At 38.8% G+C, this 17,308-nt stretch overlaps 1 protein-coding gene across 1 annotated transcript in view; it reads left to right on the plus strand.

The window, feature by feature from the left end:
• mad1l1 (mitotic arrest deficient 1 like 1) overlaps positions 1 to 17,308 on the plus strand; it is a 69,193-nt gene that overhangs the window by 13,860 nt on the left and 38,025 nt on the right. Inside the window, exons 12-15 of the mRNA XM_023266781.3 lie at positions 2,176 to 2,316; positions 2,706 to 2,762; positions 4,676 to 4,770; positions 4,973 to 5,063. Of these exons, the coding sequence (XP_023122549.1) occupies positions 2,176 to 2,316; positions 2,706 to 2,762; positions 4,676 to 4,770; positions 4,973 to 5,063 (384 nt within the window). The remainder of the gene's footprint in view (positions 1 to 2,175; positions 2,317 to 2,705; positions 2,763 to 4,675; positions 4,771 to 4,972; positions 5,064 to 17,308) is intronic.

Here is a 17,308-nt window from a genome sequence, read left to right on the forward strand (position 1 = left end):
ATAGATGATGAAAAGAGTAATGATAGTTTTATCACTCTGCCCTACTGCTCACTGTTTGTTTGTGTGTTTTTAAATTGAGAGTTTTTATCAGAGAGGAGCTGACAGATTTTTGATTAAGATTGAGTGAATTTCTTTGCACGTTAATAGACTGTAAACAGCCAAAGGGCCTGCTGCTTAGTATTGAGAGCAAACACATACACACTGACCTCTAAATGTATTTGTACCTTTTTGTATTTACTTCTGTTTATTCTGTCTTCTTGTTTGTTTCCTTCTTCTCTCCTTCCCAAAGAGGATCTTACAAAATGTATTAGGCAGCTGTGTAATGTCGCATGACAAATGACACCGCTCTGGTGCCAAAACAAATAATGTTGAGTTAAGTATTTATTTGTTTCTTTTTTTTTAATGGACCCAGTGCCTTGATCTGACTAACCATAGGCTGAATCTGATTAGTGTTATAGTGGTTTGTTTTCAGATTCAAATGTATGAGCTGATGTGACGGGACAGTTGCAGCCCATTAAAAGGATTTTACATTCAGGCATTTAAAGATGCTTTTAAGCCTTTCTAAAAAGGCAACACTACTTGGCAATCAACAGATGTAACATGTCTAACACATCTGGACTGATAATTATTTGTATTTGATGCCTGACATGAGTCTGAATTTCGTACGCTTTCCCAAATTAGCCCCAGTAATGACCGATGAGTTTTCAATGACCGTCAAAAGTCAAGCATGGTCCTAAGCAGCCTGGCTGTTTGTGAGATGCTGATTAAACGCTTGATTGCCACAAAATGCCACCTGCTTTGCTTTATAATACAGAGTGGACTGGCGCAGTGAAGGGAGGGGAGAGGATGCATCATTTTAACAGTCTTGAATGACAGTGAATTTGCATTAATAAATGGGCTGTTTGCCAGGTTTTAAACAGATTAGATTGTTCTCACTCACCATGGTACCTGGCAATCTCTACAGATTTACAGTGTAATGTGAACTGAATGTCGTAATCATTCATTACTGCTGTAAGCCAAAATGTTCTGTCAGCTAAAATTATCTTTGCTCATTGCTAAATATCATTCCCAGTGTCACAAATACATAAACCAGAACTGGTATTACTACAAATGCAGTTGAAGTTGCTGCATAAGATTATACTTGACAAGATGATTAAACAAAAGTGTCCCCTTCTTTCAGTTTAGTTGACAACTCTGTGCATTGCTTTCACTTTCTCCCCAAGTATCTTAATCAAACATTACATTTGTTGCGATTTTGATAGTTCACAGTGGTCGATGAGTGCAGACTGGTTGAGGAGGCTGAAATGGACCATTGGTTAAGACAGTATGATGATTTAGAGGTAGTTACAGGGCCCACTTCTGCTGCTTTGCTGTGGCATGTGAATGGAAAATAACAGACCATTTCCACTTAGTCTCTTCTTGCTCCAGTCCTGCACACTCCTTTCTTTTGACATTTGTATTTTTCTAATATGTTCAGGCAAATGCGTGACTTCTCTCATAGAGTTTTGATTTTGCTATTTTGAAAATGCAGTGCACCAGGACATGCATATGAAAAATTAACTTATACTCACAAATAAGTGCACAGACACACAAACTCAGGAGCTATTTTGAGACAGCGTGTCAGTCTGAGTGACTCTTGTGAAGATGGTGACTTGAAGAGGGTTTTATCCCCCGTCAGCTGCTCGATGTGTTGATTTACTGGACAGTATAGTGTTATTACCTCATCCCATTTAGGAGAAGGGAGATGATACATAAAATTATATACTTCATTTGTGAAAAAAAATTTAAATTTCTCTGTCATGACTTTTTCTGTATCCTCTGTCTTGATTTTTTTCAAGAGGAGAAATGCAAATGAGCACAACCACACCCCAAGCTTCTCTTGTCACAACTTGGATAAGAAAGGCATAGCAGCCTCATACCATGTTTCTCACATACACAGTCATTTGCTGGTCATATTACCACACCAAACAGTCATACAAAAGTAACAGACAAATCATTAGAAACATCAGAAAGCTTTGATGTCCTCAGTTTGTTCACGCTCAAACATTACATCTTTGATATCACAAAACTCGGTAATGTCACAACTTTCTTCTTTCTTGGCTGAATGGAAATTTATTTCAGTATACAACAGAATTTTTATTTTGTCATGTTAATGTGAATGTATTTGTGTTCCAGGAGCGCGATGGAATGCGTGCCATTTTAGAGTCCTATGACAGCGAGTTGGTGCCTACTGAGTACTCTCCCCAGCTCAGCAAACGACTCAGAGAGGCAGAGGACATACTGCAGAAAACACAAAGCTACAATGTAGAGATGGAGGTGTGTTTTCTTTATTGTACCATACTTAATCTGCTGGGCCAAGTGTCCTGTTTTCAAAACAAACTTTTACTTTGTTGATCTGCTGACCAGTTGACTATGGATGTCATTAAGAAACACTTACCTAAAGCACTGTAAACACGTAATACTTACCTTCAGCTGCTCTTTGTCCACATGCTCTGGCTTAGTAGATAAAATGATAGATATCTACATTTAAAACTGATAAAAGGGGCAGTGGTGGTGCAACGGTTAAGTTCTGGACTACTGATCTGAAGGTGGGTGTGTCCAGCCTCTGTTCTGCTCATGTACTCCTTATGTAAACACGGTATGTATGTAGGGAATTTTTTTTTACATTTTGTGTTAATTTTCTCTCCTCTGTCCTTTCAATTCAGGCTCAGCTGACCAAAGCACAGGAGGAAACGGGAGCACTTAAGCTGCAGCTACAGACAGTAAGTAAACATGCACACACACACACACACACACACACACACACACACACACACACACACCCTGTGGTGAATGACATGACAGCCTCACAGAGCTGGAGCCTTATGTGTTGGAGATGTCATTTGCAATCACCATCTACACAGAAGTGACTGGGGTTAGAAACAAATATATTGAGGAAAAAATTGTTGATATACAGCTACCTAACTGGACAGCTAGCATTTAATCATTTTTTATCTATAAATGAATCTTTAAATCTATAAATGATCAATGAGCATCTAAGATGATGTAGATTGTATTTATGTTTGAATGGCAATACTGTAATTCCGCCATGTGGATACTACTGCTTACGCTCTGGCTGCAAATGATGTTCATCAGCGTAAGATGGGAACACGCAATACTTTGACTTAACTTTTGTACAATGGAAAGAAGTAGTGATGTGTTGTCAATCTTTTTATGCAATCTGTTTGAAGTACATACATATGCTGTTTTTCTCACATGTTCTAACATCACCAGTTACTAAAAACTGAAACACAAGAAACACACATGCAAGAAGTTTAATCGTAAAACATTTATGAATGCGCTGTAATTTAATATTATAATGATCACGGATATTTTTGTCTGACCCATTAGCAGTTGTGCTGTTTCAGGGATGTTTCTTAGTCATGGCTCTTATCCTGGCAGGTGGACAATGAGTCTAAAAAGATCAAAACTCCAACAACACTTGGAGTATACAGAACAGCATTATTGTTAGACATTTCCACTTGCAGCCTTCTTCAGGGTCATCACAAAACAAAAACATTACAAAACTACAAACCTTATTTGAAGTAGCTTTGCAATGAAGCAGAAAAAAACAAACAAAAAAACAACCACGCACATCCACAAATTATGTGAGCCAATGGAGTACCTTGACTGATGGGTTGGGCATATGATCATATGGCTTTAGGCCACTCATCGTCCCACACCACATATTTAACAGATTATTTGGTACATAAACTGGAGATAGACAACTAAGCGATGTACTGAATTGAATATGTTCTCATGCCTCTGACTAACATACAAACTAAAATACTTATTTCCACTGTGCCCAAAAATGAATTTTGGACTTGAGACCTTTTCACTTGTATTTAGCAGCTAAATAATGATTTTTGTATTGAACATAGCCCTCTTCTCTTAAATCCTTACACTATTTGACAGAGGACAGAAAATACATAACTAGCGTTGGATTTTTCTGTGTTATTCCCTAATGTGAGAATGGCTGCACAGATATAACTGTGCAGTCTGTGAATTTTCTGAATTGTATTTTGTGGGCATTTTAGAAAACATATATAGAAAAAAGTATTCTGCTTTGAGATATAGAATAAAACTAGGATACCGTAAAGAGTTGACAGGTGTGACCTAAACTCTCTTACACACTCTGTGACTCTTTGTGTCTTCACTCATTCTTCAATCTCCCTTCTTTTCGTGGCTCCTTGTTGCCGAGGTGACATCAACATACCCATGGCAATGAGTATTGACGCGTGAAATCCACCTGTCTGGTATAGCAGTAATTACTTATCCGTCTTGGGAAGACTGTGAGTGAGGATGCACTGAGAGACAGATAGATGCTGTCAGAAAAAGAGGAAAATTGGTGTGCAAATGGAAATGAGGGATAATTGCAGAGTCGAGAGCAAGATCAGAGAAAAACTAACTAAAAGACAGACAGGCGAAAAACAAGTACCAGGGAAGAAGACCAGGACATTGTGAGATGTGGACAGATGGTGTATAAAGTATATATCTGTTTGTCTTGATGTCTCTCTTGCAAAGATAGCAGCCCGTTGCAATACAGTCCTTCGGACTTATCTGCAGGCAAAAGGCACATGGCCAAAGGTGATCTGACATTAGTGCACCAGCCTTATTTTCTTGCTTTCTGTCCCAGGTGGAGCTGGAGCTGGAGTCTCTAAAGAAACAACATGCTGCTGCTGCTGCTGACAGCAACCCTTTAGTCATCAAAGAAGAGGTCAACATACTCAGGTAGCTGGCACACATGACCTGTTGCAACAACTACCAGTTCAAAATGTAGGCCATGAAAAATTCATGATACCTACGGTGGATGAACTCACTCCGACCTTGCATGCTTTCCTGAGCAAAGCTATACCTCTAAGATTAAGCTGTTCTCTCATGCATAATCATCATTCTACATAGCAGATATTGTTTATGTGCATGCATTTTTCAGACAAAAAATTGAAGACTTAGAGCGAGAGCGGCAACGTTTGGAAGAGCAGAATAACATTCTGGAGATGAGACTGGAGAGACACAACCTACAGGTAGGCACCAAAACTTCCCTCCAACTGTTTTCTGTGATGGATTTACTCGTCTGGCACAAAGGAACCAATTTAATAACCCCAAGGGCAGCAACCTAACCCACATGACACCGCAGATTGATTCACACAAGCAGTTCCCATATCTGACAGTTTCTCAAGCACAATTGGACCCAGGTGTGATTCCAGCAGCGTCCAATGGAAAAGTTGTTAGAAGCTGTGGTTGTTTTGAAGTCCCTCCTTTATTGGCTGAAGGCATTACAATGGACAGAGCTATGGGCAGGGGGAGGGGAAGAATAAATTTCGACCTTCCCCAGTGTCAGCTGAGAATGAAATGAGGTAAAATGAAATGAATCCTTCATGGTAGCCATCTTTCATTACCGACACACACACACGTTTAACTTTGTACATCTGATCCAGTGACTTTTGTCTTGCGAAGTTACTTGATAAAGTCTCTCAGTTATACCTGATCCTCTCCCCTTTTTAAATTGGCTCTCTATATAGATGTGTGTGTGTGTGTGTGTGTGCTTCATCTCAGTCAGGTTCTCTAACTCCCCTGACTCATACTGTTCCAAACTAAGCCTACCAGGGCACTTTAATGAAATGTGTGTGGGCAAGCGTGTTGGTTCCATTTAGCTGTGGGGTGAATGAAATCCATGTTTTCTCAAGCATGACTGGCACCTTTAAGGCAATTGACAACTGAGTGTGTGTAGGAGTATGAGTGTGTGTGCACGGGTTTCAAGGTTATGTAGTCAATGGATCAGGTCAGTTCTTAGGAGCTAATTTTTATGACTCCTCCATGGTCCAATGCACACCAAGAGACCTCTACATCAGACTGGGTGAAGAGATGAGTGACTGAATAGAGAAGCATTTGAAGGGAGAAGTGAATGGCCAAATGAACACGCGTGAGTGACTTAAACTGACCACAGGATTTTCCATTATATCAACTTGCACGTCAGATTCCTGGGACCTAACTCATCATTTATGCCCTCTCTTTATATTTTGTTCACACTGACTAGCATGACTGTCAACTCACTCTTTTCTCTATTACCGGTGTAATTATATTGCTTTCATGGATCCAGCAGGAACTAAGCGAAGTGTTGTAAAATTGGCTCCAAATCAACTGGTAACCGGTGAAGAGAGGCTCCAGCATGAGTAATATGAAACTGTCTTTTTGAATTAGTTAAAAGCTGATCAGCAGTGTTTTAGATTAGTTGAAGACATGACATTGATTTGTGGCTTATCCTGAAATACAGCAATGATCAAGATATTACAATTTAAAAGCAGGTATGATCTTCTCGATCGGATTTTAGATAAACAATGCCCAGCTGGGATGTGATGGTATAAAATTTCCATGCTGTGGTTACTGTGTCCAAAAACATTAAATGATCTTGTGACAGTATTGGTTCAAGCGTCCCTAAAATATCATTAATAGATAAGCTACTATTATTTGTGCTATGTTGCATCACGTTTGTGCCTCTTTGCCGGTCTGGTGGTATGAAATGACACCTGCAACATGGGCAGCGTTAATTTTCTTTTTGTTTTCCACCATTTTCAATCTGTAAGTTTTGCTCACAAATCACATTGTGAAGCATACATTCCTGGTTAATTGCCTTTTCCTCACCATTTTTATAGCAACACTCTACTTTCTGCAGTACAATACTGTTCAAATAATGCTCTCGAGGCTATGGTGCCACAGTGTGTTCCGTCACTACTTTTATGCAGACAGAGGGGATTGTAAGTAATAAAGAAAAGTGGGGACACCTGTAGGATCTGGTAGCGCCAACTTTAAAGTCTTGAACTACCTCCATTGCTGCAGAACAGCTTTAAGTTGTTAGCCAATTTCTTGTTCCCTGATGAAGGCCTTTTTGTATAATTCTGAAATGTACATTATTTTTCAATTTTAGGTAACCTTACCTTTTTTTTATCCTCTGGCAGTTTACTACGTACCTTTGTACCATTTGAAGTTATTCATTGGACTTGACTACTTGAATTTCAGTAAAAATCTGGGGTGTTCTAAAACTTCTGACCGGTAGTGTATTGCTTTACAGTACATAGCTGATTTGAACAGAATGTGTTGGTGATTGTTTTGTTGAATTTTTATGGTTGGCTTCATTAAGAATATTTACTCAAAGCTTGTCCGACAAGGCCATCCCCAAAAACATGCAGTGTTCTATTCAGTCTCGTTAACAAGTACATTAATTGCTGACAGACTTTCAGATCTTGTCAAGGGCTGCTCTTCTCTGTTTGTTGTGTTGTCTTAAGGAGCTTCTCCGTGGTTTAGACCCTTTATTCTTAATGACGAGAGATCATATTCATTTGCACACAAATTAAACTTGGTTGATAACTGAAACAAAAAAGACCCGAAGTTTATTGCCAATCCATTCTTTGCAAATTATCTTGTTTTCATTCACTGATTTTGTTTTCTTGCACTACAGCCTGTAGCGGCAGTTATGGGAGTCTTGACATAGCTGTGCTGCATCTTTGTGCTCTTGCTGTCATCCTAATGTCTAGACAGAGATAATTGTTGCTGTTGCAAAAGGTTGCATCAATGTATTCACTCTGTTGTGCATGTGCTTACATGAGTGAGCCAAATTGTATAATACACAGCAACATTGTGTTGAGACATTATAATCAGACTGAAGGAATAATATTATTAAATAAAAGAGCCATTGATATTTTGTCCAAACCAAGGGCTGCCTCTAGGATTTCTCCCACTCTTCAGCTGTGCCCCTGCAGTGATGTCATATGTAGGTTGTTATGCTTTCTCTAAAATGTTTAGGGCCTGCATGAAATCCCCTGCAGTGATGAGATTTTTACTTCTTGGTTTTTCGTAGTGAGACTGAAAACTGTTAAAATATTGTGTTCTTCATAATGTGCAGAAGGACAAACTACTGCGACAGTTGGAGACCCTTGCTACCTGAAAATAATCAAATCAGAGCCTATATAAATAAGTCACTACCACATTTGTAACACTTTCGGAACTCATTTTTCTGGTTTCCTGTGGATGCATGTATTCATTGAAACAATTTCATACAGTATTATTAAATAGAGTTTTTCTTCACAGAGACGTTCCCTGCCAAAAGTTCCGAAATTCTAATAATTGAGATTGAAAAAAAAATGTTTTGTTAGTTAGAGTTTCATTTACACAAACATGATGGACATTTTCGTTTATCAACAGGTTAGAAGTAGCAGGAAGAAACATAGATTTTGGGAAAAAAGGTGACCTAGTCATTGCCTTCACTATATATTACTGTGCTATGAAGTCACCACCTAAAGGCTTTTCACAGACACTGGGCTTATAAATGTATGTGAGTTTGTAGGTAACAGAGGGTTTGCTATGCTTGCCTATGTGGCAAGCATAGTATGCTGTTGCTGGTGATGCTTAGGAGGACAAGACTACTTGACTAGGACATTGAAAAGGCAGAAGAAAATAACGCTTATTGCTGTCCTCTCCTAGTGAAACCAATCCACATTTTATTCTCAGAGTTTAGCCAATCCTTGACAATATTTGCACAGCAATTTTTTCAGACCCCTTCAGAAGTACATTTCTGTAGAGTGGGCACATTTTCACCTCGGGAACATCCCTGGAAGAGGTTCTACAAGTTTCAGGCCTCCCTAAAACTATCAGAAGTTCTTGCAGTGGAAAACGGCATTTTGATGACTGAAGGACAGCAGTAGCAATGATGAACAAAAAGACATGACCTTGGTTGTTTTGTGTGTGCTTATTGTGTCCCACATCACATCAGGCTTCAACATGTCTTTCCTGTGATTTAATTTTTGTTTAAGCTTGAGAACTTTTTAAAAAAAATCTCTATAAAGATAGTTTCCAGTGCTGCAACTGAACTTCCTTCCCACCTGAAAGTGTGTCTTCTCATTATACTTAAGGCCTGGCATGTAGGAAATGATGAGCATTGGCAGGAAGAAAAAAAAATCATGACATTTCTGAATAAAACCGATAAAGCCTTCTGACTTTTCATCAGAAGACTAGATGACAGTGCCACTCAGTTCATATGTAGTAAATCGGTGAAATGATTCAAGACGTCAGAAAAGAGTGCCTCCTCCCCTATCACCTTGCTTTCAGAGCAGGGTGATAGGGGAGCAATTTCAGAGAGAAATGTCAGTAATGACTGCTGTAGTGAAATACATAGTATTGTGGAATCTCCCTTGTAGGAATTGGCTGAGCAGTGGAAGAAGACTTGGACACAAAAAACCTTTAACTGGTGCTTTGTTTTGTTGTTGATGTCAGCATAGTACAAAGTGCAGGTGTCAAGATGTGAACTGAGGAAAAAATGACAACAGTAGAAGAATACCCACAAAAAAACCCTAAGCACATAACTCTTCAAACAAAAACAAGCTTGGCAAACACAAGACAAATGACCAACAGTAGGCCCCTGACTATAGGGTCCAGTACTGTCTGCGTGGAGCTGTAACCTTGGCTTTATACTGGAAGACTGTTCTAAAAAGCAAACCGCAGTAATGGCTACATATAAAAACATTTCTGTGCACATCAACTCATCACTGAATTTATCCTGACACAGAAATATGACTGCATAATTGCAGAAAATATAATTTCTGCAGTCTCAGAAGAAGCCCCTCTCTCTACTGACTTGCATGTAGTACATTGTGTGTCCCTCTTTCCACCAGTGACTCTGGACTTGTCCACTTTTAGTTTAACAGTCAGACCAGGATTTGAATTCACTGTTTCCTGCAACCTGATTGTATTTACTGTTAATATGTACAGAGCAGCATGCTTGCTTGTACTTATGCTAGACTGGCAATGAAACTTGAATGCTGGGGAAGTAGTGAAACAATGATGTTAGCATAGAAAAACATGTCACAACATTCCTGTAAGTCGCCAAAATGGAATTTAAAATAGAATTTCATATCTTTTGGGTCCGTGCAGGAGTTTTTGTGCAGCCTACTCATTAGAATGTCCCTCTTTTACAACTTTTATACCTTAACCAATTCTTAAGTGGTACAAATAACTGTGAGTCTACTTATCAGCTAAAAGACAAAAAAGGTCACATCAGCACTTATATCATAGAGGTTACCAGGAAAAGGATGACATATTGTGCTTCCCAGTTATTCCACAGGGAATCTTTTGCAACGCTCTTGTCTACATGTGGAAAAGGTTTGATACCAAGGAAGAAGTATTAGACCTTCATGCTCAGTCTTCCGTGCAAAATGCTACTGCTCGAAGACCTTTGACTTTGTGCTTTCCAGGCACAACCTCAGTCTTCTCTTGCTTTTTCATAAACTCCCAAAGGCTCGCGTCCATCAGCCAGTGCCTGCCAAAGGTTCTAAAGGTATACTACCTGGGCAAGTTTTCTGAAAGACACAGAGACTAAAGACTGTTCCCAGACCACAATAAACTTTTGGAGATTTAGCGGTCACTTTGTGGGCCGTCACATAAACAACTGCATTCAACTGCATGCAACAACTGGGCATTCAGCAAGGATGTGTGAGCTCCAGTTGTCACAGGTGTAATTTGGTCCTGGGAAACTTCCAAGTTTGTGCATTGTATGCTAACAAAGGATTTCATCAACAGATATGTGATATTTGTATCCTGGATTGAGCTACAAAAGGACAAGCCCATGACAAATCAAAACTTTTCTAATGCATAACTGCAGCTGTGGCACTACTCCTGCTAACTCCATCTTGAGACTCCAGCTGACTTATGTCTACATTCCTCTGGGGACCTAGCAACCTCTCTGGACCCTGTCAAGGGGCTCTATCAGAACATTTGTGCTACTGCAGGCTGGTCATCTCCTTTTTACTAGTGCAGGAAAAACCATTGGAGTGTAACCTCCACCCAGATTTATCCACGGTTCCCTCATTGCCTTGGAGACGGTAGCATAGTAACTGCTCAGCAACTGCTCCATGTTCATCATAGCCAGTCCATATCACAAGAAGCCACTGTAGGGTTTCTGCTGGTCTTTGTTTTCCAGTTGACATCATTCTGTTACACATGAGCAACATGTCGATTTTTGTTTGTCTTTGAGGTTTACTGTCAATTATTTCTATTTTTCTACTACTCATGGATACAGTTGTTCAGATGTTAGGCAGAAACATTGGACATTTCTAAAACCATATTAATTGATAAAGATCATCAACAAAGGGTGGGTGGATAAGTAAGTAGGGTTTCTATCACCACCTCAGTGTAGTGCTGAAAACCTTTTGCTAGAACATACTCTTTTCAAGCCTCCACACCAGAAACGGCTGTGGATGGAGGCTTTTCATAATATTGTCTGTTTCTCCTGGACAAAAAATTTCTAGAACACCTAGAGGGAATTTCTTTAAATTTGGCACTGATGTCCATGTAGGTGTGAGAAATAACTGACTAGATTTTACTGGTCACACATTTTTAGCCCTAACTCATGACTTTATATGCTTATTACGACAAAATTTCACACAAATGGGATAAATTAAGGAGTGATAACATTTTATATCTGAAAGGTCAGCTTCACATCATAATGTGTTGTGAAATCAGTTTTCTGACCATTATTCAACACCATAATTCAGGAAAAGGAGAGATTGTGACCTAATTTAACATTTGGTCAGATACTGATTTGATGATGCTAATCTTGCCTGCTCCCCTATTACGGTAAATTACTTCAAAGTCCTCAATATATATTATTGTTGTTCAAACAAGCAGCATTACCCAAAAAAAATCTTAATTATCATCATACAGTATTGGCAGGACTGTATCTGGTGAAGTTTTCAATTTGTTTTCCATTTAAAATGATAAACTGCTGCAATATGAGAGCTTCTGGTAACATGACAGCCATAAATGTTGTGTAAAGGCTGCAAATGCTTAGTTGGAATATTTTGAGAGCTCTTGCCAGATATCAGCAAGCTTTGCCTTAACTATTGATACATATCTTTTGTTTATATTTCCGGTAATGATTCTAGTAGTTTGTGGAACATGCTATTGTGCAAAAAAATCCCCCAAAAAACTAGAAGAGTTTGAAAATTTAAACGATGGCCTTTTTGATGTAAACTGCAACAACCTTTCTGGTTGATGGAGGAATACACCCATAAATCAGTTATTCTTGTCTTTCAATTTTTTTAGATCCCTGTAGGTCAACCAGATAGTATATTTGGATTTTATAAGAAAAGTATTGGTGATAAAAAGCAAACTGCATTTTATCACTTTCACTTCAGAAAATAAGGCTGTTGCCATATCTGGATCTGTATAAATCTAACTACAATCTTGACATTAAGACAGTACTCTTAAGAAATATATGCTGATCGGCTGTTATGCTTTTAAAAAAATGTTTTTACTTTAATAACACATCTTCAAATCGTGGCAAATTAAATGTAGCAAATCTGAATACTGACTAGTTCTGCTGAATAAACTGCAGACATTGCCGCCAACAGTTGTTTTTTTTTTTTTTTTAAAGAAACAAAGAAAGTTTACTAAACAGTGTGGCTTGTGCATAATCCAAAATAATGCAGACTAGTTTTTTTTTTTCAGAAAGATGCATTCCTGTTGATTTTTTTTTTTAAAGAAAATGAATGAACGAATGAAATCCCATTCAGCGCCAATACACTGGAATTTCACAATAAATCCATCCATCCATCCATTATCTATACACCGCTTAATCCTCACTAGGGTCATGGGGGGGGCTGGAGCCTATCCCAGCTGACTCGGGTGAAGGCAGGGGACACCCTGGACAGGTCACCAGTCTGTCGTAGGGCTACATACAAAGACAAACAAGCACTCACACATTCACACCTACGGGCAATTTAGAATGATCAATTAACCTCAGCATATTTTTGGACTGTGGGAGGAAGCTGGAGAACCCGGAGAAAACCCACGCATGCACAGGGAGAACATGCAAACTCCATGCAGAAAGATCCCGGGAAAGCCGGGACGCGAACCAGGGACCTTCTTGCTGCAAGGCGAAAGTGCTAACCACTACGCCACTGTGCAGCCCCCACAATAAATCTCAGAGATTAATATCCAAATGTGTATGTCTGTAAGCAGTAGATGGTGTGGAGAAATTTGGGCAGACTGATCTTTTGAATTGCATCTGATTTCCTCAGGACAGCTGTAGACAGTTTTTAAAGGAAGGAGGCTAAATCTGTCAAAATCAAGAGAGGAGCTTCAGCCTGTTTTTGATGATGCGACTCAGTGGCAGAGGTTTGTCTTTTCTGTCTTCTCTTTCAGCTTCACTCTATCACTTTATGTGGTAAGGCTGATAGTACCCTCCACTCTCACACTCATGCACACTCACTCACCATTAGTGTGTCACCTGTTCCATCAGTGACTTGTGCGTCCCCTGTGGTTGAGTATATAAGTGGATGTTTCAGAGCGATTTGTTCTGCAGTGGTAAAAACAGACATTGTTCCCTGGACTTCGATCCCCCCTCCCTCGTATTTTGTTTCTCTGTCCTTCTCATTCACTTGATCTCTTGCTCCATTGCTCTCTCTCTTTGCCTCTTGCTCTTTTTTTAAAACAGACTCCTCACCCTAGTATTAGATGTGTTGTTATTGTTGTTCTATGAATAAGAGATATGTAGCCTCAGGCACTTAGAATGGCACTCTACCTTGCCGCACTGTAAATACTGTGTGGCAGAGTAGGCTGTATATATGCATGTAAACACATACGCACACACACACCAACAAAATAGGCCATCTGAAATAATGTAATATTAAGCAGTTTACGTACACACTTTGAAACTCAGGCAATTTGGCATTTTTCTGTTTTGCAGCAATGAATGAAATTATAATTTATAACCACGTAGTGCCCCATTTTCTCTTTCGTCTCTCAAATGTGGAAATGCATATGCAGTGGTAATAAGGAAATAATAATTTTCTGCACTTTGTCAATGGTTGTCCTTGTTTGTGAGAATTTGCAGATTTCGTGGTTTTTATTTTAATGGATAATACTTATTCGCTTGACTACTTTCTAGTCTGCTGTACCCTCCTTTCTACAAAGATAGTAAAATGGATGAAAGCAAGACGATGGCCCTTTTCCATTTTCTCACTTTAGTTCGATATCTGACAAGAGTTCAACCAATTAAAAAATGATTATGCCATCTCTTGGCTTACACTGAAAGCAGTGTACTTTAATGCCAAAAAGAAATAAGTTTCCTTTGTTTTTTTCTGTTGAGCAGTCAATTAAGACTTTGCCCTTCAGCTCAGTCCAGGCATCCAGAGAGTGAAATATAAATTCCACAGCCAAATCCTCCTAATTTTCTTTAGTTTGACCTAATTTTAAGGAAGTATGTTTGAAGGAGTTTTCGCTTTTTGACAGCACGTAGCTCTTGGCTGCGTTTTGAGGACTTTATTCTTTTTTCCCTTCCTTTTTTATGGTCTAATCTACATATCTGTCTCATACTATCTGGCTCTCCATTTCGTTTCCTTTCACTGTTTATCTGAACACACATACAGACGCATCCTTGAATAAACCCTCCGTATACAGATGTAGAACTTCAAAAGATTTACACAGGAGGAAAATAAACCAGGACTTTATTTGGCTGTGACGTGTGTGCACGTAGTTCAGTTGAAAATGGTTTGATATAAATACACATATTCTCATTTTAGAAAGCTCAATCTCTCTGTTCCTTTTAAATTATACAAGGCGTTATTTATAAGTGAGAGGCATTTCTTCCTCCCTCCATGTTGCTTAATCTTTACGCTGAAGGCAACTTCACCGTCCTTTGTTTTAGTCGTGTTCTTCTGTATGTCCTTCACCGTTTCCCTTCATCATATCCCCGTTCTCTTCGTCTGCCTTTTGCCCCCCTCCCATGCTTGTTGTTTATTTGGCAACCGTCGCTTGGGGCATATGGAATCTAATTTAGCCAGTAATCAAGAGCTTGAACTGGTGTGTGTGTGCATGTGTGTGTTTTTGCTTGTGTGTATGTATATTTCCTTCTGCTGGCATTGAGCTAAGATAGACTCTTCTCATTTACCCAGACCTTACAGAGCCAGAAGAAAGCAAAGTCAAATGAGAAGGAAGTCATGTTTTCAAGCAACAACTTTCTAATTTTATCACAGTAATGCCTTTGATGAGTATTTTTGTGTTGGTGTGTTTAGCAGAACCCTGCCACAGTTTTGAATTCAACTAAACTATAATAAATAAATTATCACATTTTTGCATACATTGGGGAAAAAAAGCTTTTACTAATGGTGCTGTATTAGTCTTTTTAATAAATTAGTTTAAATGTAATCCAAGCTATTTTAATACTTGCGTAGTGGCAGTAAATACAGTACACTCAGCTGCTAGGTCACAAGGTCCTGTTCACCTGCCACCAGTTTAGCAGCTTACTGAATATTACCAACCTGGGTGTCAGGACACCGTCAATCACCAGCGTAACCAAACAATTGTTCACTTTTACACGCTCTAATTTTTACTGTCAAATGCAATGACATGCTGGCAGTGTAGAGCCACCTGTCATTAAGGAGAGCAGCACAGTAACACTAGCGGGCTGAGGTAAACAAAATACCGTAGAGACAGTAAACAAAAAGAAACACATCAACAAAGGTTACAATCCATTAAAATATGCCTGTATTGTTCAGTAAATTTGACATCCTTGGTTTCTTATGGTGTGTCCAATTGTAGTTCAACAGCACAAAATTTCCAAAGGTTAATCAAAGACTGCCAAAAATAATCAGCTTTGTAACTTTGTCCATTTGACCTATAGCATTTCTTCTTTGGAAATACAGTGTACCAATGACGGTCTTTAAAAACACAATTCAGACATCCAGGGTTTCATTTGTTGGTGCAGTGAAGAACTGATGTTGTGGACTAAAATCGAAGTCCAGATTGGTTGCAAATGAATTTAGTTGTAGACAAGTTGGTGCTGTCATTGTGTTTTTTGTTTTGTTGTATTTTTGTTTAGTTTTCTTCTGCTGGCTAAGAACACTCTGATATGTAGGCATTACTGCTTACTGTTCTATATATAATGTTCCTCTATTTCAATGTTTGCTGATAAGTAAGTGTAAGTGTCAATATCCAGGGTGATTTGGGAAGATGTTTTTTATAACTACAGTTTCAGTGCAGTGGAAACATCAGTTATGTCCAGCAGTTGTGGCTCCACCAAGTCGACAACATCAGCCCAGCTTGAGGTCGACGATGTGCTGCCAGCAAGCAGCTTGTCCTTGGGACTTATCACAGAAACTACAGGAGCCGCCTTTAATGCTGTCATCAGTCTGTCGCTAACCCATGCCAGTCCCTCATCCAAAACATCTCTTGGCCACAGTCTTGTGTTACCATTACTCGGTCAAAACATCCATAAAGTTCTTACTGGCTCTGTCTGTCTCTTAAATGGCCCACTGTGTGATATGATAAAGCTGAGTATCACAAATTGCAGTGTTCAAGCTGCAACTCATGAAATAAATAAATGAATAAATAATTTAAAGCCTCTTATAAAAGTACACGCCAAACATCTTTGTAGTCTTAATTTTTAAAGGTTTATCTAAATTTGATAGCTAAATAAGAGCCATTGAATAATTGCTATTTATATTGCAAATCGTTGATAATTTCTTTCAATAATCAATTGATTATTCAAACCCAAAGAATCAATCTCAAATAGTTTGCTGTTTCAATGAGCAAAGCTGAATTAGATGGACTAAAAGACACCTCTCAGAAAAACTAGATATTTTAAACTTGGTGATGGAAGAATGCATAAGTAGGTGCAACTATTAAACTTGCTACTAAATGTGTACAATTTAATAAAGTCATCATGGCTTCTAGGTCCAAAGACAACACTACACATGAGCAAATACATTGATGCTTAATATGTCAGTTCTTTCATATGTAGTGAAATCGCTTCAGTTTGCTACTAGGAGAGTTTTTAATTAAACTGAACTGGACAATTCTATTTGTGAATCTTTCTTCTCAAACATATCAAATGTACTTCATATGCAGGGTATTTTGCTGCCATGGTCAGCCCTACTCTGCGCTGAGGGCAGAATGCAGCACAGGAAAGTGTAGCGGTGGGCAGTCTGATTCTCATAGCTTCACTGTATTCTACTTTAGCCTTTGTAGAGAAGATTTTGGCAGGCTAGATAAAGCACAGCAGTCAGAAGTTACACAGAAAATAAATATGACTAGAAGGGAAAGAAAATTGGAAATAAAACAACTTGAATTCCAAATTCCCCATCTCCTTCATAAGCAGACCTGCTTGATCCATGCAATGTTGGCATTGCTATTTATTGCATCGAATAAATGTGAACATAATCACAAAGTGATATATTAAATTACTCCAGTTTCCTCTGAGAGTGAAGATGTTTTCATG

This window comes from Amphiprion ocellaris, chromosome 4 (genome assembly GCF_022539595.1).
Source record: "Amphiprion ocellaris isolate individual 3 ecotype Okinawa chromosome 4, ASM2253959v1, whole genome shotgun sequence".
NCBI classification, from domain to species: Eukaryota; Metazoa; Chordata; class Actinopteri; family Pomacentridae; genus Amphiprion; species Amphiprion ocellaris.